Genomic DNA, 18,680 nt, shown 5'->3' with positions numbered 1-18,680 from the left:
GTCATGTTCACCTCAAGTTCACTATGAGGGCCACACTGATAAGTTCTATCAGAGATGGCAACCATTTCTCTCTTACTTCACAGATCTACAGGCTATGACAGACCAGTGACTGAAAACCTGAACACCTGAACAACAGTCTCTTTTTATTTTTTCATTTTATTTTACATCCTAGGCGGGCCAGGACGGGTTTGTGTGAATGTGGAGTTGGGTTGGGTCTCTGGGTGGGATGTCCTCTCTTTGTTTTTTTGTTTGTTTTTGTTTCTCTCTTCTCTCCTTCTCTTCACCACAGCCTATGATGCGATTTGTACGAGCCTACATTGCTGTTTGGCATCAGCCTGTAAAAACTGTATTTACCAAGTGAGATCATTTTTTTCTGTATAAAATATGATCTCCAAAATATCCTATACTTGTATGCGCAATGTCATGTAAAATGTTTGCTTCAATAAAAACAAATAGCAACAAAAAAAAGAAACTTGGATTATACTGCTATTGAGGCAACACATTCCTGTTTACAAACATCATGTACTCACCGTGATGCAATCATAATTGGCATAAATTGCCGTAAATTGACTTTGAGTGACGGACCTAGAGTAGGCAAAGAGAAATCCATTTATTCTGGCATCTTGGAGTAAGATAGCCATTGGTTAGTAAGCTATCAGATTCTGCTCATATGCTCACCTTGAATGATGTACAATTTTCTTCCGTTGAGCTTTGCTTAAGACCAAAAGGACAGATTCTACTTTAATATACTGTATGTGCTTAATATGGGTATGAGGTGAGGACATGCATGTCACTGCAGATGTGAAGTCAAATAATAACTGAAGTTAAGGAATTTATAATCTCATAATCAAGGTACGTTCTAAACATTAAGGCGATTTAAATTATACATGTTTGCTGTACTCCATTTAGGGCAATAAACCTTTAATGTGCAGGTTCTGTTTAACTGCTCATACTGACATTCTGTAATACTGTAAATGTGAGATTATGGTGTGTGTGTGTGTGTGTGTGTGTGGGTAGTGTGTTGTGCTGTAGAATGAAACCCAGGCTAGCTTGCTACACAGCATTTATTAATCCCAGTGATTGAAGATGAGATGTTGAACAAGCAACAGTGAAGTAACATAGTGGTGTAGCGCCCTCTTCAGACATCTTCATGTCATTACAACTTCACAACTGCAAGTTGGAGGAAATTTGTGAAGCTGAGGGTAAAAACACCAGAGCCTCTTATACCCCTCAGCTTGTAAACTCGTAGTAAGGTTGTGAACGGGCACACACACACACACACACACACACACCCACGGGGTCGACACTTATTTGATCTTGATGCCGATGATCTTTGCGTCGCCGCTGACGTCAAAGAACTTGTACTTGACGTCCCCCAAGCGGTTGGGGAAGTTCATCATGCTGCCGTCGGGGAGCTTGATGTAAAACTGCTCATTGTTGAAGTTGATGTAAAACTGAGAGAAGACAAACGGAGAAAGAAGCTATTAAAATTTTTGATTGCCAGCAACTGAAAGAGCGTTTTTGACTTTGACACTGAGCTGAGATGATGTCTCACTCAGCAGCCATTGTGTTTTATGAGCCCATAAAGCCTTTCATTCTTTATAGAGCTCAATGTCTGTTGACCTAACAGCTTTGATGAACAGATAGCGAACAGACTAACAACGTTGTTGTGGCGACGGAGATTATGAAAGGAGAACTCACCTTGCACTCCTCCCCACGTGAGAAGGGGAGCAGACCCTCACAATGCTCCTCACCCCAGGATCCCCCAGACAAGGAGTTGCAGGCAATGACGCCAGCCTCAAAGCGAGGGTTGAAGTGCAGCGCAATGTTCTCAGAATCATGGCCAATGTTGAGGGCAAAGCTGCAGTGGAGGCAGGGGGGACCAAGGTCAAAAGTGAGGAAAGAAAAGAGGAAGCCTGTCTCAAAGCCAACTTCTCTATCCTGTTAATAAACTGCCTACTACAACCTCGACTGGGATCAAAACAGAGGAACTAAGAGGTGATTTCCATACGTATCGACAAAGGGCTTCATCCGATCTAGTGATCTAATGTGAAAAGGACTTACGAGCAGCAGTCGTCTTTGGGTTTGACGCGGATCTTAAACTCATGGCCCTCCTTGAATGACATATTTTTGACCTTCTGCAATTAGACACACAAAGAATCATAGAAATGTTCAATAATGATCACAATCTTGACAATTCAAGCCTGAGAACCTGAGAAGTCAAAACAATTCTGCTCTTTTATCTTATTAAGAAACCAGACGGTGACGGTTGCTATGAGATGTCTCAAAATCCTCTATTCTTGGTTCAATTACAGATGTTCCTAATGTTTGTTAAATTACAGCAAAATGGCAGTGACCCACTCAGGTAATGCTCACAATGCCAGACAAATACAATCTAATCTAATCCCTAATCTAATTTTAAAAAGTTAAAGACGCAGGACGTGCTGATCTGTGTGTTGAAGTTTGAGAATATTCAAGTTAACATTACGCATTTAGTTTACAATGGCATAGTAATTGGTGTCCTACACACTGGCATACTGTCAAAGCAAAACTGATCATGTCATTTCCAAGTGAGACTTCATCAGAAATGTTATCTTTTCAGTTAATGATCAACCAGGATGGGACAGCGGACCTTACGGCTGTAAAAGTGCTGAAACAGGAAGGAGTTGTATTTGACCATGAACATGTGATCATCAAATAGAGACAATAAAACCATAAAGACACTCGCACACACACAGACCATCTGCAGCAATATACGATACAGCAACCTCACCTTTGCGCGCAGTGCGAGTGTGTGTGTCTGAATGTACCCATGAAATTAATAAATAAAAGAGAACTCCAGGAGGATTCGTCCTGCCTAACTTAGGAGTTCTCTCAAATGTCCCCACCAATAAAATGTCTGATCAATGCCCCTGGCATCACCTGATGACACATCAGAGGTCTCCAACATCATGAACAGGATGTCCCACACCCATAGATACTGTGGGCTCTATCATGTCTCTTTAACCTCACGTCAATACTGGTTTATCATTGACCGCAAAGGAACACGTGCTGTAGAATGGTATGATAGAGAATGGGCCATTGATTTGGGTTTGGAGAATTCCTCCCTGGAAAAATTCCAGGGATTTGAGATGCCTTGTTTTCACCTTTCAAAGTCACTTTATAACCTTTATATAACCTTTGTTACCTTCGTGTCATTCATAGTAATACAGGTCTAAATTTAACAGTAATATATGAAGAGTTGGATAGGAGCAGTTTAAACTGTGATAACGTGTTGACTATAAAGTTTGGAGAAGTCGCAACAGGAAATGGCAAGAAATACATTTCAAAGCATCACATAACTCATCCATCCATGCCTAAACTTATCATTTAGTTTCAGTCAGAAGAGATAATAGTCAGTTTTTGTCCATAACAATTCATTGCTGCTTTTTTAATTTGCTCTGTCTACACAGTGTTGTGTCGAGCTGAACTCAATGAAAGAATGAATGAATGAATGAAATTATGTCAACTGAAGATTGAACACTCAGTCACAGAACTAAGGACTAACAATTAGGTTAATGTTTAGCTTCTAGTGACAGGAATCAATGTGGAACAGAGTGTTGGGTTGTGAGAGCCATGCAGTAATCTATGTGGAGAAGACAAATGTCCTGCTGTGAGTAAAGCTGCATTCTCTACTTACCATTGTGGCTGTCTTCAGTGGGTTACACCTGGAGCTGCCAGGTAAGTTGTATATATAACGCTGTGTGACGCTGCGTGGGAGCAGGAAGGAGGGAGAACCAATCAGGAGTGAGAACAGGAGCACGTTTCCTTCCTTTCAAACAGGGGCTCTGTTCTGCTTCACTTAACAAAATATTATATTACAAAAATGTTGGTCATTGGAGTCCACCTCATGCTGGCCCACAAAATGGCCCAAGATTTCAATTACTATCTATAAATATGCAGCTTATTTATGTTGATGTATTGCACCATGAGTATCCCTGTGCTACAGTTTTTTGTGGCATTTTAATTCATCCTGTCCCATTGAGTCACCTGTCAAAAACCCTGCATGTTATTTTCTCTGAGGATGTTTCACCTACTTATTGTTTATGTGAAAGCAAAGATTCCTTTTTTTTTTTTTTTTTTTTTCTTTGAAGCAAACATTTTACATGACATCGTGCATATGATTGTAGGATATTTTGAGATCCTTTTTTATACAGAAAGAGAGGGAAGATGAGAGAGAGAGAGAGAGAGAGAGAGAGAGAGAGAGAGAGAGAGAGAGGAAGAAGGAAGGTTGTATTATTATTTCTATTGTTGTTGTTAAACTTTATACGTAGACCCTGAGGTAGAATACAAGTAGATTGAAATTGCAATGATCTCATAGGGTAAATGCAGTGTTTACAGGATGATGTCATACAGCAATGTAGGCTTCAAATCCCATCATAGGCTGTGGTGAAGAGGAGAGAAGAGAGAAACAAAAAACAAAACAAAGAGAGGACATCCCAGCCCGAAACCCATCCCAACCCTGCAGTCACACAACCCCGTCCTGGCCCGCCTGGGATGTAAAATAAAATGAACAAATAAAAAGAGACTGTCCGGGAGGTCCGGGCTCCGGACCTCCTTTTCACCGTCGCTGTCAGTGTTTATAACATAAACATAACAAACATATTCGACTAGAGAACGTGTTTATTTCTTGACAGTCATTGCCTTACTGTCTTATTGTTTTTGTTTTTCCAATGTTTAATTAGCTTTTTTTGGTTAGCACCCTGTCCACCATCACTGTAGTCTGGAGTGCCACCAACAGAGGGGGACATGTCTCCCACTCAGGACCCAGCCTCTCGTGGTGTCACACATCCCTCCCCCCACATTGCTTAGGCGGTGTATATGACATCCCGTCGCGGGAAAGCATCAGCTCCCTTTCCATGGCTCTGGCCAGACCTGTGAACAATCAAACAATTACATGCTTGGAGACTCAACGCCCATCTGGTTTGCTTCCCGAGTTGTCTCATCTTCGTCTCCGGACATCAATGAGCTCATCTCCGTGTTGCTTTAAGGAGCCCCGGCCTGTTCCACCGTCTTCATGTCCTCCATCTCCTGAGGATCACAGTGGTTCAACGTCTCCGGCGCTTCTTGTGGACCATTTGGTTTCCTGACCTGGACGATGATTCTAAATTGCATTAGTCATACCGTCATTCTGGACATAACAACATCATGGAGTTTCTTAAAACAAACAAATCAATAAGATAAGATAGGATAGGATAAGATAAAAATGTATTATCCAGAGGGAAATGATTGTGCAGCAGTTACAGTTACAATGGCTGATGACAAACACTGATCATTTAACCCCGCTTTAACCATGCGACCACATCCACTTATTCATCTACAATCTTGTCCAGTTGCCTACAACTTTAGTTTTCATTTGTTTAACTTATGTGATTCTCTGCAATTTACAACCTGTCAAGACTTAAATCATGTCTGAAGTCAGTGTCTGGTGAAGGCAGAGGCCTGAACTCATCTTTCCACTAGCCATGCAGCTTCATCTTCTTCTTCTTCTCCTCCTCTCTTGGCCTTACCCTCAGCCAGGGCCCTCTTAAAAGCCAACAGGACCTCCTGACACCCCTCCAAATGGGCCTCTGGCTCCCAGGTGTCATCGTCAGAGCAGTAGTCCTTCCAGCGCACCCTGTAGAGCACTTTCCCCTCCTCCACTTGCATGTCGATGATCTGCTCCACCTCGTACATGTCGTCCTCCTCCTCCTCCGTCTCCTCCTCGCTGTCCGTGAGGTCCATTTTCTCGGGTTCAGTCATGTTGAGTTGGCAGTTTCTCAGGACCTGCTGCAGCTTTTTCCGGTGGCCTCTGTCTTCTGGGTCTTCATCCACTCTTTCAGAAGTTGGAAAAGTTTGATTCCGGTGTCTTCGTGCATAAACATCAGCTGGTGGCGCTGCACCCTGGGCAGACTTTCAGAGATGTGCCACGTGAGCTGCGAGATGCCTCGTTTTTATCTCTTAGATGATGTCACGATTAATGACATCACTTTTGTAACTTTCTGGTGACATTAATGTTGACCACATTTGTTGAATTGGATCACTTTGTCAATGACATCACTATTGGTTATTAAAGTAGCTGTATAGCCTGAGCAACATTTGAAGCCACACAGCCTTCTGACCGTAAGTTTGACTCTGTATCTTTGTGTTTTGTGATTGAAACTAAGGAAATTTGACGTTGTCTTATCATGTGTGGAATAATTGCTGTGTACCAGACTTTCCTAGGAAGTGACACATCTACGTTGAAGATGAAGAGGAAGTGTGACAGCCCACTACCGTAAGCAAAGATTCCTTTTCTCTATTAAACACTAACACTGACTGTAAAACATATACATTCATGTATTCACAATATGGGTTTCAACATGGCAAGATATCAGATTTACACCATCAAATGTTACTCACCAATGTTGCAAATGTAATGCCAGCTTATCTCATATACAGGTGCATCTCAAAAAATTAGAATATCATGAAAAAGTCCAATATTTTTTGTCACTCATCTCAGAAAGTGAATTCCATATATTATATAGATTAATGACACATAGAGTGAAATATTTCAAGCCTTTATTTCTTGAAATTTTGATTATTATGCTTACAGCTAACAGAAACGCAAAATTCAGTGTCTCAGAAAATTAGAATATTACATAACATCAATCAAAAAAGGATATTTTAAACAGAAATATCAGGCTTCTGAATGAATGTTTATTTCTATGCACTCAATACTTGGTTGGGCCTCCTTTTGCATGAATTTCTGCATCAATGCGCCGTGGCATGGAGGCGATCAGCCTTGGGCACTGATCAGGTGTAATGGAAGCCCAGATTGCTTCGATAGCGGCCTTCAGGTCATCTGCATTGTTGGGTCTGGTGTCTCTCATCTTCCTCTTGACAATACCCCATAGATTCTCTATGGGGTTCAGGTCAGGCAAGTTTGCTGGCCAATCAAGCACAGTAACACCATGGTCAATGAACCAGCTTTTGGTACCTTTGGCAGTGTGGGCAGGTGCCAAGTCCTGCTGGAAAATGAAATCAGCATCTCCATAAAGCTTGTCAGCAGAAGGAATCATGAAGTGCTCAAAATCAAAATTTGAAGAAATAAAGGCTTGAAATATTTCACTCTATGTGTCATTAATCTATATAATATATGGAATTCACTTTCTGAGATGAGTGACAAAAAATATTGGACTTTTTCATGATATTCTAATTTTTTGAGATGTACCTGTATGTATTATTATTTTCAGAAACAGGTAGTTAATAGCACTAAAGGACTCGCAGTGTGTGTGTGTGTGTGTGTGTACACTTGTACACACACACACACAAGGATGCGTGGAGCGCCGGATCTCTCCGTACAGTTTCTCGTGACGACATTTCACGCGCGCACCCCGACCCGAATTTCAGGATTAACGTGCACGCGGAGAGTAGGGAATTCGGCGTGTTGGGCGTGGCCTTTAACGCTGTAGCCTATCCGGTGTCTTCATTCTATGATGGGCGTGTCGCCGAGTTAGGGCACCGAAAACGAAGCTAACACGTAGAAACAACTGAGTTAGCTTCTCTGCTAGCTTCGGAATTCTGGTATGTTTTAATGCGGATACATACATAAATTCGGCTTTATTAATCGGTCAAATGGCAATAAATGAAACGTAATTTACACGGTGCAGATACAAAACTCGTACTTGCCGTAAGAAAGTTTCCACTGTAGCATCTGGTAACGTATTGTTAACTAGTGGCTAACAATTCGCTAGTAAACCAATCAGCACGTCTGTGTTATTGTTGAGGATAGGTTTTTTTTTCTTGTGAAGTCCTGAAGAAATGGCGTCGACGGCGGCGGCAGAACCGGCACTATATCCGGGTGCGTTGCCAGCAGCCGAGCCCGTAGTGCCGGCTTACATGTTTGGACCGGACCGCGGAGCAGAGGGCTTTGAGGACGGCGAGGGTCCAGACGGCGAGTCCGCGGATCACATAGACCCGAGCAGCAAGGTAGGCCTGACTGTAAACACCAATCATTGATGTTGACGTTGTTACGGTCACTCCGGTGTGTGTGTGTGTGTGTATCGATGCATTGAGACAATGTTGCATCAACATTTCATAGCGAATGTAGCAGGGGAGAAAGTGACACGTATGTTGCTGTCCAGCTGGCAGGTTCCCAGCCACAGAGACCATCCAGCCTTCAAACGGGACGCATCTCACGGCGCCGCTTGAATAAATGTTTTCATGAGTATTCTTAATCTAAATGTCGATCTTAAGGTTATAACTTTGACATAACCTTACTGTAATAACTTACACTTGTTGGTGTAACGTCATCTTCACCTGTATTCACCAGCATGACTTGTTTTGGTAACGCTGCCTCTCCTCGCTCAGATGGTTCTGGTGAGCCCCGCAGCACAACAGTATCAGGCACTACTACTGCAGCTGCAGGAGCAGATAGCAGAAGGCTGTGGGGAGACGATCTACGTAGTGGGTAGAGGCTCAGGTAAGCAGACACATCTTAAGTATCTCATTGCTCTTGACATCACATCTTTCCTGAAGCTTTATGGCTTACTTAAGATGTAATACACATGACCACACATGATGCCGTTCCCTTGTGTCTGCAGCAGTTTGAGGGAAGCTATGTGTTATGTCACCGGTTCTCTCCTGGACTGGGAGCTAAGCCCATTTGTATGCTAAATGGTTTTGCCCCACAAGGGCCTTTGTTAACAAGAGTCCAGAGTTATTTTCTGCCTGATACAGCAACATGTCTGACCCTTGTGGCCTTTTGGAGGTCAGAAGGCATTTGTGAAAGGGAGTCGTGTTACCCTGCTCAGCAGAGGGACTGACACAGCAGTATTCCTGGCTGGCTGGCACCAGGTGGGTATCCCTGATGGTGGCCCTAATGCTGTCTCAAACTTGACCAGATGCCGCCCCTTACACTGGACCAGATGCCGTCCCTAGCACTGGACCAGATGCCGTCCCTAGCACTGGACCTGATGCCGCCCCTAACACTTGCCAAGACGTTGTCCGTCACTCTCACCCCGATGCCGTTGCTCATCCTCGCCCTACTGCAGGCCCCAACATTATCTCTGAGGCTGGCCCTAACCCTCCTACAGCCGCTACCCCTAACTTGCCTCTGAACGTGTTATCAACCATCATCAAGCTCTGCATGTCTGATGATAAGTGCATGCTGGCCACTTTCAACAGAGTGTCCACCTTGTTCAGAGATCTCACCCTGCCATTTACACCAACCATATATATCCGAGATGATTTGGTGGAATGTATGAGACTTCCAAGGCATTGTGACTGCCGTCTCAGCATTGAGCAGCTGAGGGAGGAAGCTGGGCGCGGTAGCGGCCTCATGTTGCATGTCAAAAAGCACTTTGGTAGAAATCCCAGATGGAAGATGGGTTGGATGCTGCTTCGCCATGAGTATCGTGGATGGTTCAGAATAAAAGACATTGAATGGAGAGATGAACTCCACGTTTAGGACTAGGAGCATCATGACTGCTCCGCCCCCCCTGGATGTTCAGCTCAATACCTGTTGTTGCATTTCTGGTGGTTAAATATTCTTATTCCATTTATTCTTGTAATTGCTCTTTTCAAACTTCATTTAAAATAGAATTGGATAAATGTGATGCTTGCATCGTGCACTTAATATAACAGAAGATAGACAGGGACAATACTCTTCTATACTCTCTGTCATTACACTATGTGTTGAATTTATTTATTACATTATTCAACTCAAGTTTTTACTACATTTAGAGTCAAACACTTTTGCCATGTTATAACTTATTACATTATGCTTTACCGTCTTTAAAGTCCTTGTATGTGATATTGAGCTTTACAAGTAAAGTTTATTACATTATACAGTATGAGCTGTTTTGTTTTGACATTAGGAGCTGCTACAGGTGTGGATGAAGAAACGTCAACAAAGTCAAACTGCAGACTAGATTCCTCATTTCCTTCTACTATTATTATTATAATATTATTTATATTATTATATTATTATGTTTATGATGGGTTCTTGTCCTCTTTGTTCTTAACCAAACCCCAGCCAGCCCATGTTGAATATAGTGAAAATACTTCCCTGTATAATTGAAACAGCTGCCGGATCCAGTCACCTGGCCCTGGTGGGACTGGGTTGGAGATAGGGCCCTGGTGGGACTGGGTTGGAGATAGGGCCCCGGTGGGACTGGGTTGGAGAGCCCTGCTCCAGTCTGAAGTTCCCACTATGCACATGAATAAAGAAACTGTTGGACCCCTGATCAATGTTTCTTGCAAATTCCAAAAGAACACCCATCATCGTCATGAGAAATGTCATCTTTGTGAACGACATCATAACACATTACCTGTGTTGAAACCAGGTTTGGAGGCATGAAAGCCCTCTGCTGTCTATCAAACCTGACAAGTTTCCCGTTTCCTGCCTCTCCACTTGAACTTTGTTCCACATGCAGAGGGGACAAACGGGCGACGCCAACCAACCGCAGCCAGTGAGGATATGTTGAAGTGACCAGACAATGTAACCATGGAGACACTAATGACATCAGCGTTCTAGTTTGATGATGTCATTCCACTGTACCAGCTGTTGCAAGACAAGAAAGAGGGGAGCCAAAACAAACGATGTATGAAAGTGGTCTAAAACTGAACTTATTCTTCCTTTGCTTTCTATTTCCCCCTCCTCTCCATCTTCCCCCTCCACCTGCTCACTCTGGTTAGACGGCAGCGACTATGGGCTGAATGACACAGACATGGAGGCGTCGGTGGCCACAGTGAGGGCGCTGTGCGAGCAGATAGAGGCGGACCTTATCTTCTTGAGGGAGAGGACGGACACCGGGGGGAAGATTCGGGACTACCTCATCCGCCAGAGCGTGGGCGAGGAGGATTTCTTGGAAGTCAGGTAAAGTGAATGAGTATGTGAGTAAGCGTGGCTAGCTGTAGCTTCCCTCCCCTCATCACGTTCCAGTAGAGGTTCAATCGTGGTCCCTTGAAACAGGAAATACGTCTCAATCAACATGTACAGAAATCCTCCTTCCCCTTGTCTCCAGAGTGGCAGTTGTGGGGAACGTGGATGCAGGGAAGAGCACCCTGCTCGGGGTTTTGACCCACGGCGAGCTGGACAACGGCAGAGGCTTCGCTCGACAGAAGCTCTTCAGACACAAACACGAAATGGAGAGCGGCAGGACGAGCAGCGTCGGCAATGACATCCTGGGATTTGACCAGGAGGGCCAGGTGAGGGCTGCTGCCGGGTGCACATCGGGCTCGGCACCGTGGAGGAGGTAGGTTGTGTGTAATTTGCTATGGTTCCCTGCTGTCCAGGTGGTGAACAGGCCAGACAGCCACGGCGGAGGCCTGGACTGGACCAAGATCTGCGAGAAATCCTCCAAGGTCATCACGTTCATTGACCTGGCCGGCCACGAGAAGTACCTGAAGACCACCGTGTTCGGCATGACGGGACACCTGCCCGACTTCTGCATGCTCATGGTGAGAGAAAGCAGAGGTGTGTGTGTGTGTGTGTGTGTGTGTGTGTGTGTGTGTGTGTGTGTGTGTGTGTGTGTGTGTGTGTGTGTGTGTGTGTGTGTGTGTGTGTGTGTGTGTGTGTGTGTGTGTGTGTGTGTGTGTGTGTGTGTGTGTGTGTGTGTGTGTGTGTGTGTGTGTGTGTGTGTGTGTGTGTGTGTGTGTGAGCGCGCGCGCGCCAGCCAGCCAGCCAGTGTGTGTCTGTGTATTTAAAAACTGAACAAGAGACCCAAGGCAAATATTCAGGTGTGTGTGTGTGTTTGCTCTGAACCTAAAGCTCCTCCTGCTCTCTCTCGGCCCTCAGGTTGGCAGTAACGCCGGCATCGTTGGCATGACCAAAGAGCATCTTGGCCTGGCCCTGGCCCTCAATGTGCCGGTGTTTGTGGTGGTGACCAAGATAGACATGTGTCCAGCCAACATCCTCCAAGGTGAAGGGACGCAGTGTGTACTTCCCACAGCCAAGTCATTGTGTGTTGACGTTCAATGTGTGTGCCCAGGCTTAGTGAGAGCCAACGCTTTGTTCCCCCAAATCTGTAACGCTGTTTATTTTGTGTGTGTGTGTGTGTTTACAGAGACGCTAAAATTATTGCAGAGGTTATTGAAGTCACCAGGCTGCAGGAAAATCCCAGTGTTGGTGCAGAACAAGGATGACGTCATTGTCACGGCCTCCAACTTCAGCTCTGAGAGGTAGGCAGAGGGAGAAATGGAAAGAAAGCAAAGAAAGCATGAACGTGGCGAGGAAATGAGACGTAAACAGAGTCATGAATCACAACCGGGGCGTCTTATCACTCTGACATCTGTGTCATCTGAGCTCTTACTACCTTCCCTCCTCTTCCTCCACACAGGATGTGTCCAATCTTCCAGATCTCCAACGTCACAGGGGAGAACATGGACCTGCTGAAAATGTTCCTGAACCTCCTCTCCTCCCGGACCACCTTCAACAACGAAGAGCCCGCAGAGTTCCAGATAGACGACACGTACTCCGTGCCGGTACTACATGCACACGCGCACACGCACTCGCACACGCATGCACGCACACACACACACACACACACACACACACACACACACACACTCTTACACACTCTTTGGCTTAAACATTCTGCTGTAGGTTTGTTCACTCTTGCCGCCTGTCTCTTTGGCCTGTTGTTGTTGTTGTTGTTGTTGTCACTCATACCGAGTCTTTAAATAATGCAGTTCAGCCTGGTCGGTGGTCTGACCTCCAAGTCCAGCTTCCTGTCACGCTGATCCATCGACTCAGTCACTTTCAAAGTTCCCGTGGTGTCAATCTCTCTCTCTCTCTCTCTCTCTCTCTCTCTCTCTCTCTCTCTCTCTCTCTCTCTCTCTCTCTCTCTCTCTCTCTCTCTCTCTCTCTCTCTCTCTCTCTGCAGGGTGTTGGCACGGTAGTGTCGGGGACGACGTTACGCGGTTTGATCCGGCTCAACGACACGTTGCTCTTGGGCCCGGACCCCCTGGGCACCTTCATCCCCATCGCCGTCAAGTCCATCCACCGCAAGAGGATGCCCGTCAGAGAGGTGCGAGGCGGACAGACGGCGTCCTTCGCCCTCAAAAAGGTTTGAGCCACAATAACCAGTGTGTCTGCTCTCCGTCCCCTCTGTCTGTCACTGAAACAGGGAAGGAACTCATGAACACTCATCCTTTGTGTTTGCCGCCAGATCAAACGCTCGTCCATCAGGAAGGGCATGGTGATGGTCTCCCCTAAGTTACTGCCTCAGGCCACCTGGGAGTTTGAGGCTGAGATCTTGGTCCTGCATCACCCCACCACCATATCACCAAGATACCAGGCCATGGGTGAGTGGTAACGCCCCTGCCACTGCCCTTCAGCAAGGTCCTCTGTGCTGCACCGGGCTACATGCAGAGGATGAGCTTCTCTGTAGGGATGAAGAACGGACCAAACAAGTCTCACTCTCTCGCTCTCTCTGCCTCCCTCTCTCTCTCTCCCCCCCAGTGCACTGTGGGAGCATCCGTCAGACGGCCACCATCCTGACCATGAACAAAGACTGTCTACGGACGGGGGACAAGGCCTCGGTCCATTTCCGCTTCATCAAGACCCCAGAGTACCTGCACTGTGAGCAGAAGCTGGTGTTCAGGGAGGGCCGCACCAAAGCTGTGGGCACCATCACCAAGGTAACGCAAAGTCTGATCCACTGTGAAACGCCTCGTCGTTCTCTTATCCCATCTGAACTCCACGTCGGGTCTGTTTCCTCTTCCTGTTTCAGCTGCTCCAGTCAGTGAACACCCAGGCGGTGAAGGCCCAGCAGGCCAAGATGCTAGCCAGCAAAAAGCTCTTCAAAGAGGGCGCCGCTGCTGCCGCCGCCGCCAGCGACGAGGCCGGCTCAACGCCGCGGCCGACCAGTCCCAACTCAGGGCAGCTACCGGTGAGTGTGTGGAGGAAATGTAAACACGCCGAGTATCTGACCTCCACCTGTGCTTAAGTGTGTATACACACACACACAACGTGTTTATTTGTAGCACAGATTTGATTCCGTCCGTTTGCAGCGCCGCTTCTCCCGCCTGCTAATTTCTCTTTCACTCTCTCTTCCCTCATCCGCTCTGTTCGAGTGTTCATCCTCCCGTCTTCTTATTCTTTTTTGTTCCGACTCTTCCTCCTCCCATCTCTTTGTTTGCCCCCCCCCCCTGTCTCTCTGCTTCCTCCCTGTCTCGCCTCGCTGCATCAGACAGTGGCAGAGGAGGCGGCACTGAGTAAAGACGACGACAAAGAAAACAAGGTAAAGGCTTCTCCAGGCTGGAAGCTTGAAGGTCTCTACCTCTGAGTGCATGCTTCAGCTGGACCCGGTGCCTGGTGAAGGAGACATATCAGGCCAAAGTGCCACTCAGTGTGCATGGCAGTGACAGGGCGGATTGGACCAATGTGAAAATGGATCCTTTAAGAAATGAACGTATGAACATGGATGTACCATACGCTCCCTTTAAAGACTGTGTGTGTGTGTGTGTGTGTGTGTGTGTGTGTGTGTGTGTGTGTGTGTGTGTGTGTGTGTGTGTGTGTGTGTGTGTGTGTGTGTGTGTGTGTGTGTGTGTGTGTGTGTGTGTGTGTGTGTGTGTGTCCTATTTCCTCACTGTAAGGTCAAATTCTCAGCTTGTGAAACTGTGCAGCCCCCCTCCCCCGTCTTCTCTGGTCTAAGACCGGAGTGAGAAACGTGTCTGCCAGTCTCAGGACTCGGGGTGGGGTTTGTGCGTTTGTGTCCAGTTGTGACGGTGGCGTTTGTGTGTCTGCAGCTGAAGTCGGGAGGCGGCGGGCGCAGGAGAGGAGGCCAGAGGCACCGGGGGAAAGGCCTCAACACCCCCGCCATCTCCACGCCCGTGTCAGCCGGAGGAGCCGGCACGGCCTGAAGCTCCACCTCCACCTTCCTCTTCCTCTTCCTCTTCATCATCTCTGCCACGGGGAAGGAGAGGGATGGCGGCGCCCTCTGGTGGCCTCACAGAAAGACTGAGACGTGATCAAGAGGTTCAGACATGATAAGAGAGTTGACTTATTTAGTGAGTGAGAGTGTTGACCTGGTTTGCGTGTTGTTGTTGTTGTTGTTGTTGTGGTGAAAGTGAAGGCGTGAGAGTTTCAGTCTGCAGCCGTCTTGAGGCACGGATCACTTTCCTTCCCTCAGTGTTTGCCCCTTCTTCTTCTTCTTCTTCTGCCTTGCTTTCTCATTTCCTTTTCCTCCACTCTACATCTTTAACTCTAGTTTCACCGGTGCAGCTCGTCCCTGGTGTCCTTATAAGGAGCTTTTGTGTCTCCAGTACTAAAAAACCAGCAAAGATTTTAAATGAAATGTTTCTGCTTGAATTTGATTGAATTGAAAAAGGGAACTCGTGGAGCTTTTGGAGCCTGAGCGTCTTTAAGTTTGCTCCTCTGCGTCTAACCGGCGTTTACTTCTGGCACAGGTCAGGCAGTCACACCCCCGCTGCATGCTGGGTAATCTTTGACGTCCAGCCTGGAAGGTTTGATGAGCGTTATTTACATTTAGTTACTAAGGATGCTGGCTTTTCTTAAAGTGACAGGAGTTTTTTTGGTTTCCGGGACTTTTTAATCTGGCGTCACGAGAAGTCTTCCTCCTAGATGAAGAGCGAGAAGTCTCTCATCCCAGCCATGTGATGTTACTCGTGTCATCCTGTAGTAGGATCTGGATTCAGAAGGAGCAGGGAGAGGAGAATACACAGCCAGCGCTCTACAAACTCTTCCTCCCATCAGTCTAAATACTTGTAAGAGATCGGCTCCGCTCCAGTACAGTCGGCCGCCGGTGTTGCCTCAGCGTTCGTTTACGTTACTTAAACAAGATGATGACGGTGTCGGCAAATGACCCAAACACAGCAAACCACTGCGTACAACAAGCACACCTCTGATAAGCTCACACACTGTCCGTACGTCCAAACACCAGGCGGGGAAACGGCCCGACCTTTGCCGTTACATCGCCGGTTCATCCACGTCTCCTGCGAGCCGCCTGCTCTCATATTTGACAGATTCTGATTGTGAGCCGGTTGCTTTCGGCCTCGGGGGAGAGGGGTGAAGGAAAGACAGCAGCAACGGCGAGTAACACACACACACACCGGCACACACACACACACACTGTTTTCTCCTTGAAACATCCCAAAAGTGCATGGCTTTATTTCTGAACAGATACATCTTTGTGTGTGTGTGTGTGTATGTGTGTGTGTGTGTGTTTGTACAAAGTGCAGATTGTGCAGAAGAACTGTGGATGAAAGCGTGATGCCATCTAAATGAAGTGGTGCCAGTTTGTGTTGTAAATCCTTTTAAATAAAGATGTTCTAGAAAAACAAAACACTGATTGTGACTGAACGAAGCTGATTGAAGGTGAATGATGACTGAGCCTGAGTCTGTGCGACACACAGCAGGCTGAGGCTGAGAGAGGTGAAGAAGAAGAAAAAGAACGAGAGAATAGGAAACAAGAAAAAGGAAAGGAGATTAGAAAACTGATAGAAAGGAGAAAGGAGGCGATGACTTGATTGTGTTTGCTTTGAACAGCTGACTCAGCTTGTTGCTGAGCTGACACTCTCTCTTTAGGCCAGCAGGTGTCATTGTTGCTTAAGTCTGTGTGCCTAAAGCCTCTGGTCTCAAGCCATCTATCCTGAGGGTCTGCCACATTTCCATGAGAGAGAGAAACGCAGACAAAACGATTGAGGGAGAGGAGGACGGACAGAAAGCGAAGGAGAGGGAAGTTGTCAGTTGTATTTACAACGTTTCATTAGCAGCTTCTGCTTTTGGCCCAGCGTCCCCCTGATTCAGCTCCAACTGTCTCTGCTCGTCCTGCCCACCCACAGTCCTCCCTCTGGTGTCCTTCATCTTCACCGTCTTCCTCCTCCACACGCTGGAATCCCCCCCTCCCTCAGCTTCCTGACGCCGCTGCCACTTCACTCTCAAACACTTGTGGCCTGATGTTGACAGAAGAAGCTGCCACAGCCAAAGAGTCTCCACTTTCATTGGTAGATCGTTCTTGATTCCATCAGGCAGCACCGCTCAGTGACAGGAGATCGGTGACCCCTGACCCAAACCACGTGTTCTGAGTTCTGAGCCCACCTGCACAGGGATTAAGAGGAAAGGTTTGATCGGCGGGGCAGATTTCCTTAAAACCTCATTTGAGATTAAGAGATAAACAAGAAAATAGAGAATCAGAGACTTAGCACCGGTGCCACTCAATAAATGATTGCTATAAACAAACAGATCATCAAAGGGACTTCCAGGTTCCCTGATTTAAAGTCCGTAACCAGGACCGTCCACCGAGTGGCGCTGTGGCACAGCACACACATCCACTGGATAGGAATGAGGAGACAGAGCGGCACACAAAGCCCCGAAGCAAACCTTTGGAGCTGATCGTTACTAATGAAATATTATAACAAGGATTTGAAGTTGAGTTTCAGTTTAGCCAATGTGACCAATATTTACCTGTGAAGGCTCCAGGTTGAGTCGTCCTCTTAAACCACACTGATGAAGTCTGCGTGTCTCTGACTGGGCTCCTACAACTTATGACTAAAACACAACCTTTTACCTTTGAGATCACTGTTTCATTAAAGCTTCAAGCCACAACGATACGATCCGTCAAGCTAACAACCACCGCAACGGTTAGCTTGACTGTAGCGAGTCATTCAGTGAATACGCCACAGCCAGCCAGTGGGCAGGAAGTGGGAGCTGTGGCCACGAGGTCAAAGAAGCAGGCCCGTGTCCAAAAGATGGCTAGTCGGAGTCCTTCCACCAACCAATCCTGAGCTGGGGCACGGAGGACAGAGGATGAAACTGAAAGAACGGGCAGGAATCATTGGTGACGCCTCACACTCCTACCAAAGGGGCTCCGCAGTCTGTGTGTGTGTGTGTGTGTGTGTGTGTGTGTGTGTGTGTGTGTGTGTGTGTGTGTGTGTGTGTCTGTGTCTGTGTGTGTGTGTGTGTCTGTGTGTCCAACACAACCTAACACGCAGCATGGAGTTTACATGGCGAGTCGTCTAACCAGCAGCTTCTGCTTCCTGTGACCCTAAGAAAACTTTGATAACATTCTGACCGGTGTCATTTTGCTTCTCCTGCAATATGGCGGAGGACAAAAAGACTAATGAACTTTTATTACCACAACCTTTACAGCCATTAAATGAGTTTTAGTCCGGGTCCAATCACATTCCTCTCTCTCTTCTCATTCCACCGTCCCACTATCTACAACTTTCACCAACTCTGGCATGGACGCAGCGGCTCTGTGCTAAGATTTCATCTTTAAAAGTATTCTGACAGAGATGACGAGCATAGACTCTCTGGACGAGCTGAGACGTGAGCCCTGTTGGGACGGGATAAGGTTGACATGAGGAGAGGTGATGTTATAATTAGCCGAGCGCCGCTGCCATTTCAGTCCCGTCTGAATTGCTCATGTTAGCTAACATCTTATGGACTGTGACGTCACGTTTGGGTAAAGATCCCGCGGCGTTTCAGCCTCTATCAAAGTGACACGTCCCTCTATTCCTTTAGTGTTTGTGAAGCATGAAGGCAGTGGAAGCTTCATGAGCTCTGTGTGACCGCGTCTCCTTTTAGAGGAGATTAGGCACAGAGACATTTGACGTGACGAGCCTGCTGTTCTGTAAATGAGGTTTGGCCAATGACGGTGTGTGTAGGGGAACTTGTAGTGTGTGTTGTTTCCAACCAACAGACGACACAAATG

General features: G+C 46.6%; 2 protein-coding genes across 4 annotated transcripts; one reads left to right on the top strand and one right to left on the bottom strand.

The window, feature by feature from the left end:
- Positions 1-1,046: 1,046 nt before the first annotated feature.
- Positions 1,047-3,776, bottom strand: lgals2b (lectin, galactoside-binding, soluble, 2b). The gene is made up of 4 exons (XM_076162422.1): positions 3,680-3,776; positions 2,065-2,138; positions 1,702-1,861; positions 1,047-1,454 (listed from the first exon to the last, which is right to left on the bottom strand). The coding sequence occupies exons 1-4, from the start codon at positions 3,680-3,682 to the stop codon at positions 1,308-1,310; spliced, it is 384 nt and encodes a 127-aa protein (XP_076018537.1). The 5' UTR covers positions 3,683-3,776; the 3' UTR covers positions 1,047-1,307.
- A 3,704-nt stretch (positions 3,777-7,480) lies between these two features.
- On the top strand, positions 7,481-16,312 carry LOC143010206 (GTP-binding protein 1-like). 3 transcript variants are annotated; one of them, XM_076162417.1, is made up of 15 exons: positions 7,481-7,584; positions 7,812-7,989; positions 8,371-8,482; positions 10,699-10,879; positions 11,028-11,211; positions 11,299-11,463; positions 11,801-11,924; positions 12,069-12,183; positions 12,342-12,486; positions 12,888-13,070; positions 13,173-13,308; positions 13,466-13,644; positions 13,737-13,895; positions 14,196-14,246; positions 14,755-16,312. In XM_076162417.1, exons 2-15 carry the CDS (start codon positions 7,822-7,824, stop codon positions 14,866-14,868), a joined length of 2,016 nt encoding a protein of 671 aa, XP_076018532.1. In that variant the 5' UTR covers positions 7,481-7,584; positions 7,812-7,821; the 3' UTR covers positions 14,869-16,312. The 3 variants fall into 3 exon arrangements, with proteins under 3 accessions (XP_076018532.1, XP_076018531.1, XP_076018533.1); XM_076162416.1 differs by having other exon boundaries at positions 7,501-7,989; XM_076162418.1 differs by lacking the exon at positions 14,196-14,246 and having other exon boundaries at positions 7,501-7,989.
- The last annotated feature ends 2,368 nt before the right edge of the window (positions 16,313-18,680 follow it).

This window comes from Genypterus blacodes, unplaced genomic scaffold, assembly GCF_046128005.1.
Source record: "Genypterus blacodes isolate CSIRO-AG114 ecotype Tasmania unplaced genomic scaffold, CSIRO-AGI_Gbla_v1 ptg000121l_1, whole genome shotgun sequence".
Taxonomy (NCBI): domain Eukaryota; kingdom Metazoa; phylum Chordata; class Actinopteri; order Ophidiiformes; family Ophidiidae; genus Genypterus; species Genypterus blacodes.
The sequence above is the reverse complement of the archived record's forward strand: the minus strand, read 5'-3'. Positions and strand labels throughout refer to the sequence as shown.

Bases quoted from the DNA above. Each gene is read 5' to 3' on its own strand.
- LOC143010206 (XM_076162417.1), top strand. From the start codon at position 7,822: ATGGCGTCGACGGCGGCGGCAGAACCGGCACTATATCCGGGTGCGTTG. The intron at 12,184-12,341 runs GTAGGCAGAGGG...TCCTCCACACAG, and splicing joins TCCAACTTCAGCTCTGAGAG to GATGTGTCCAATCTTCCAGA. The intron at 13,645-13,736 runs GTAACGCAAAGT...TTCCTGTTTCAG, and splicing joins CTGTGGGCACCATCACCAAG to CTGCTCCAGTCAGTGAACAC.
- lgals2b (XM_076162422.1), bottom strand. The intron at 1,862-2,064 runs GTAAGTCCTTTT...CCTCCACTGCAG, and splicing joins CCCAAAGACGACTGCTGCTC to CTTTGCCCTCAACATTGGCC. The intron at 1,455-1,701 runs GTGAGTTCTCCT...GTCTTCTCTCAG, and splicing joins CACGTGGGGAGGAGTGCAAG to TTTTACATCAACTTCAACAA.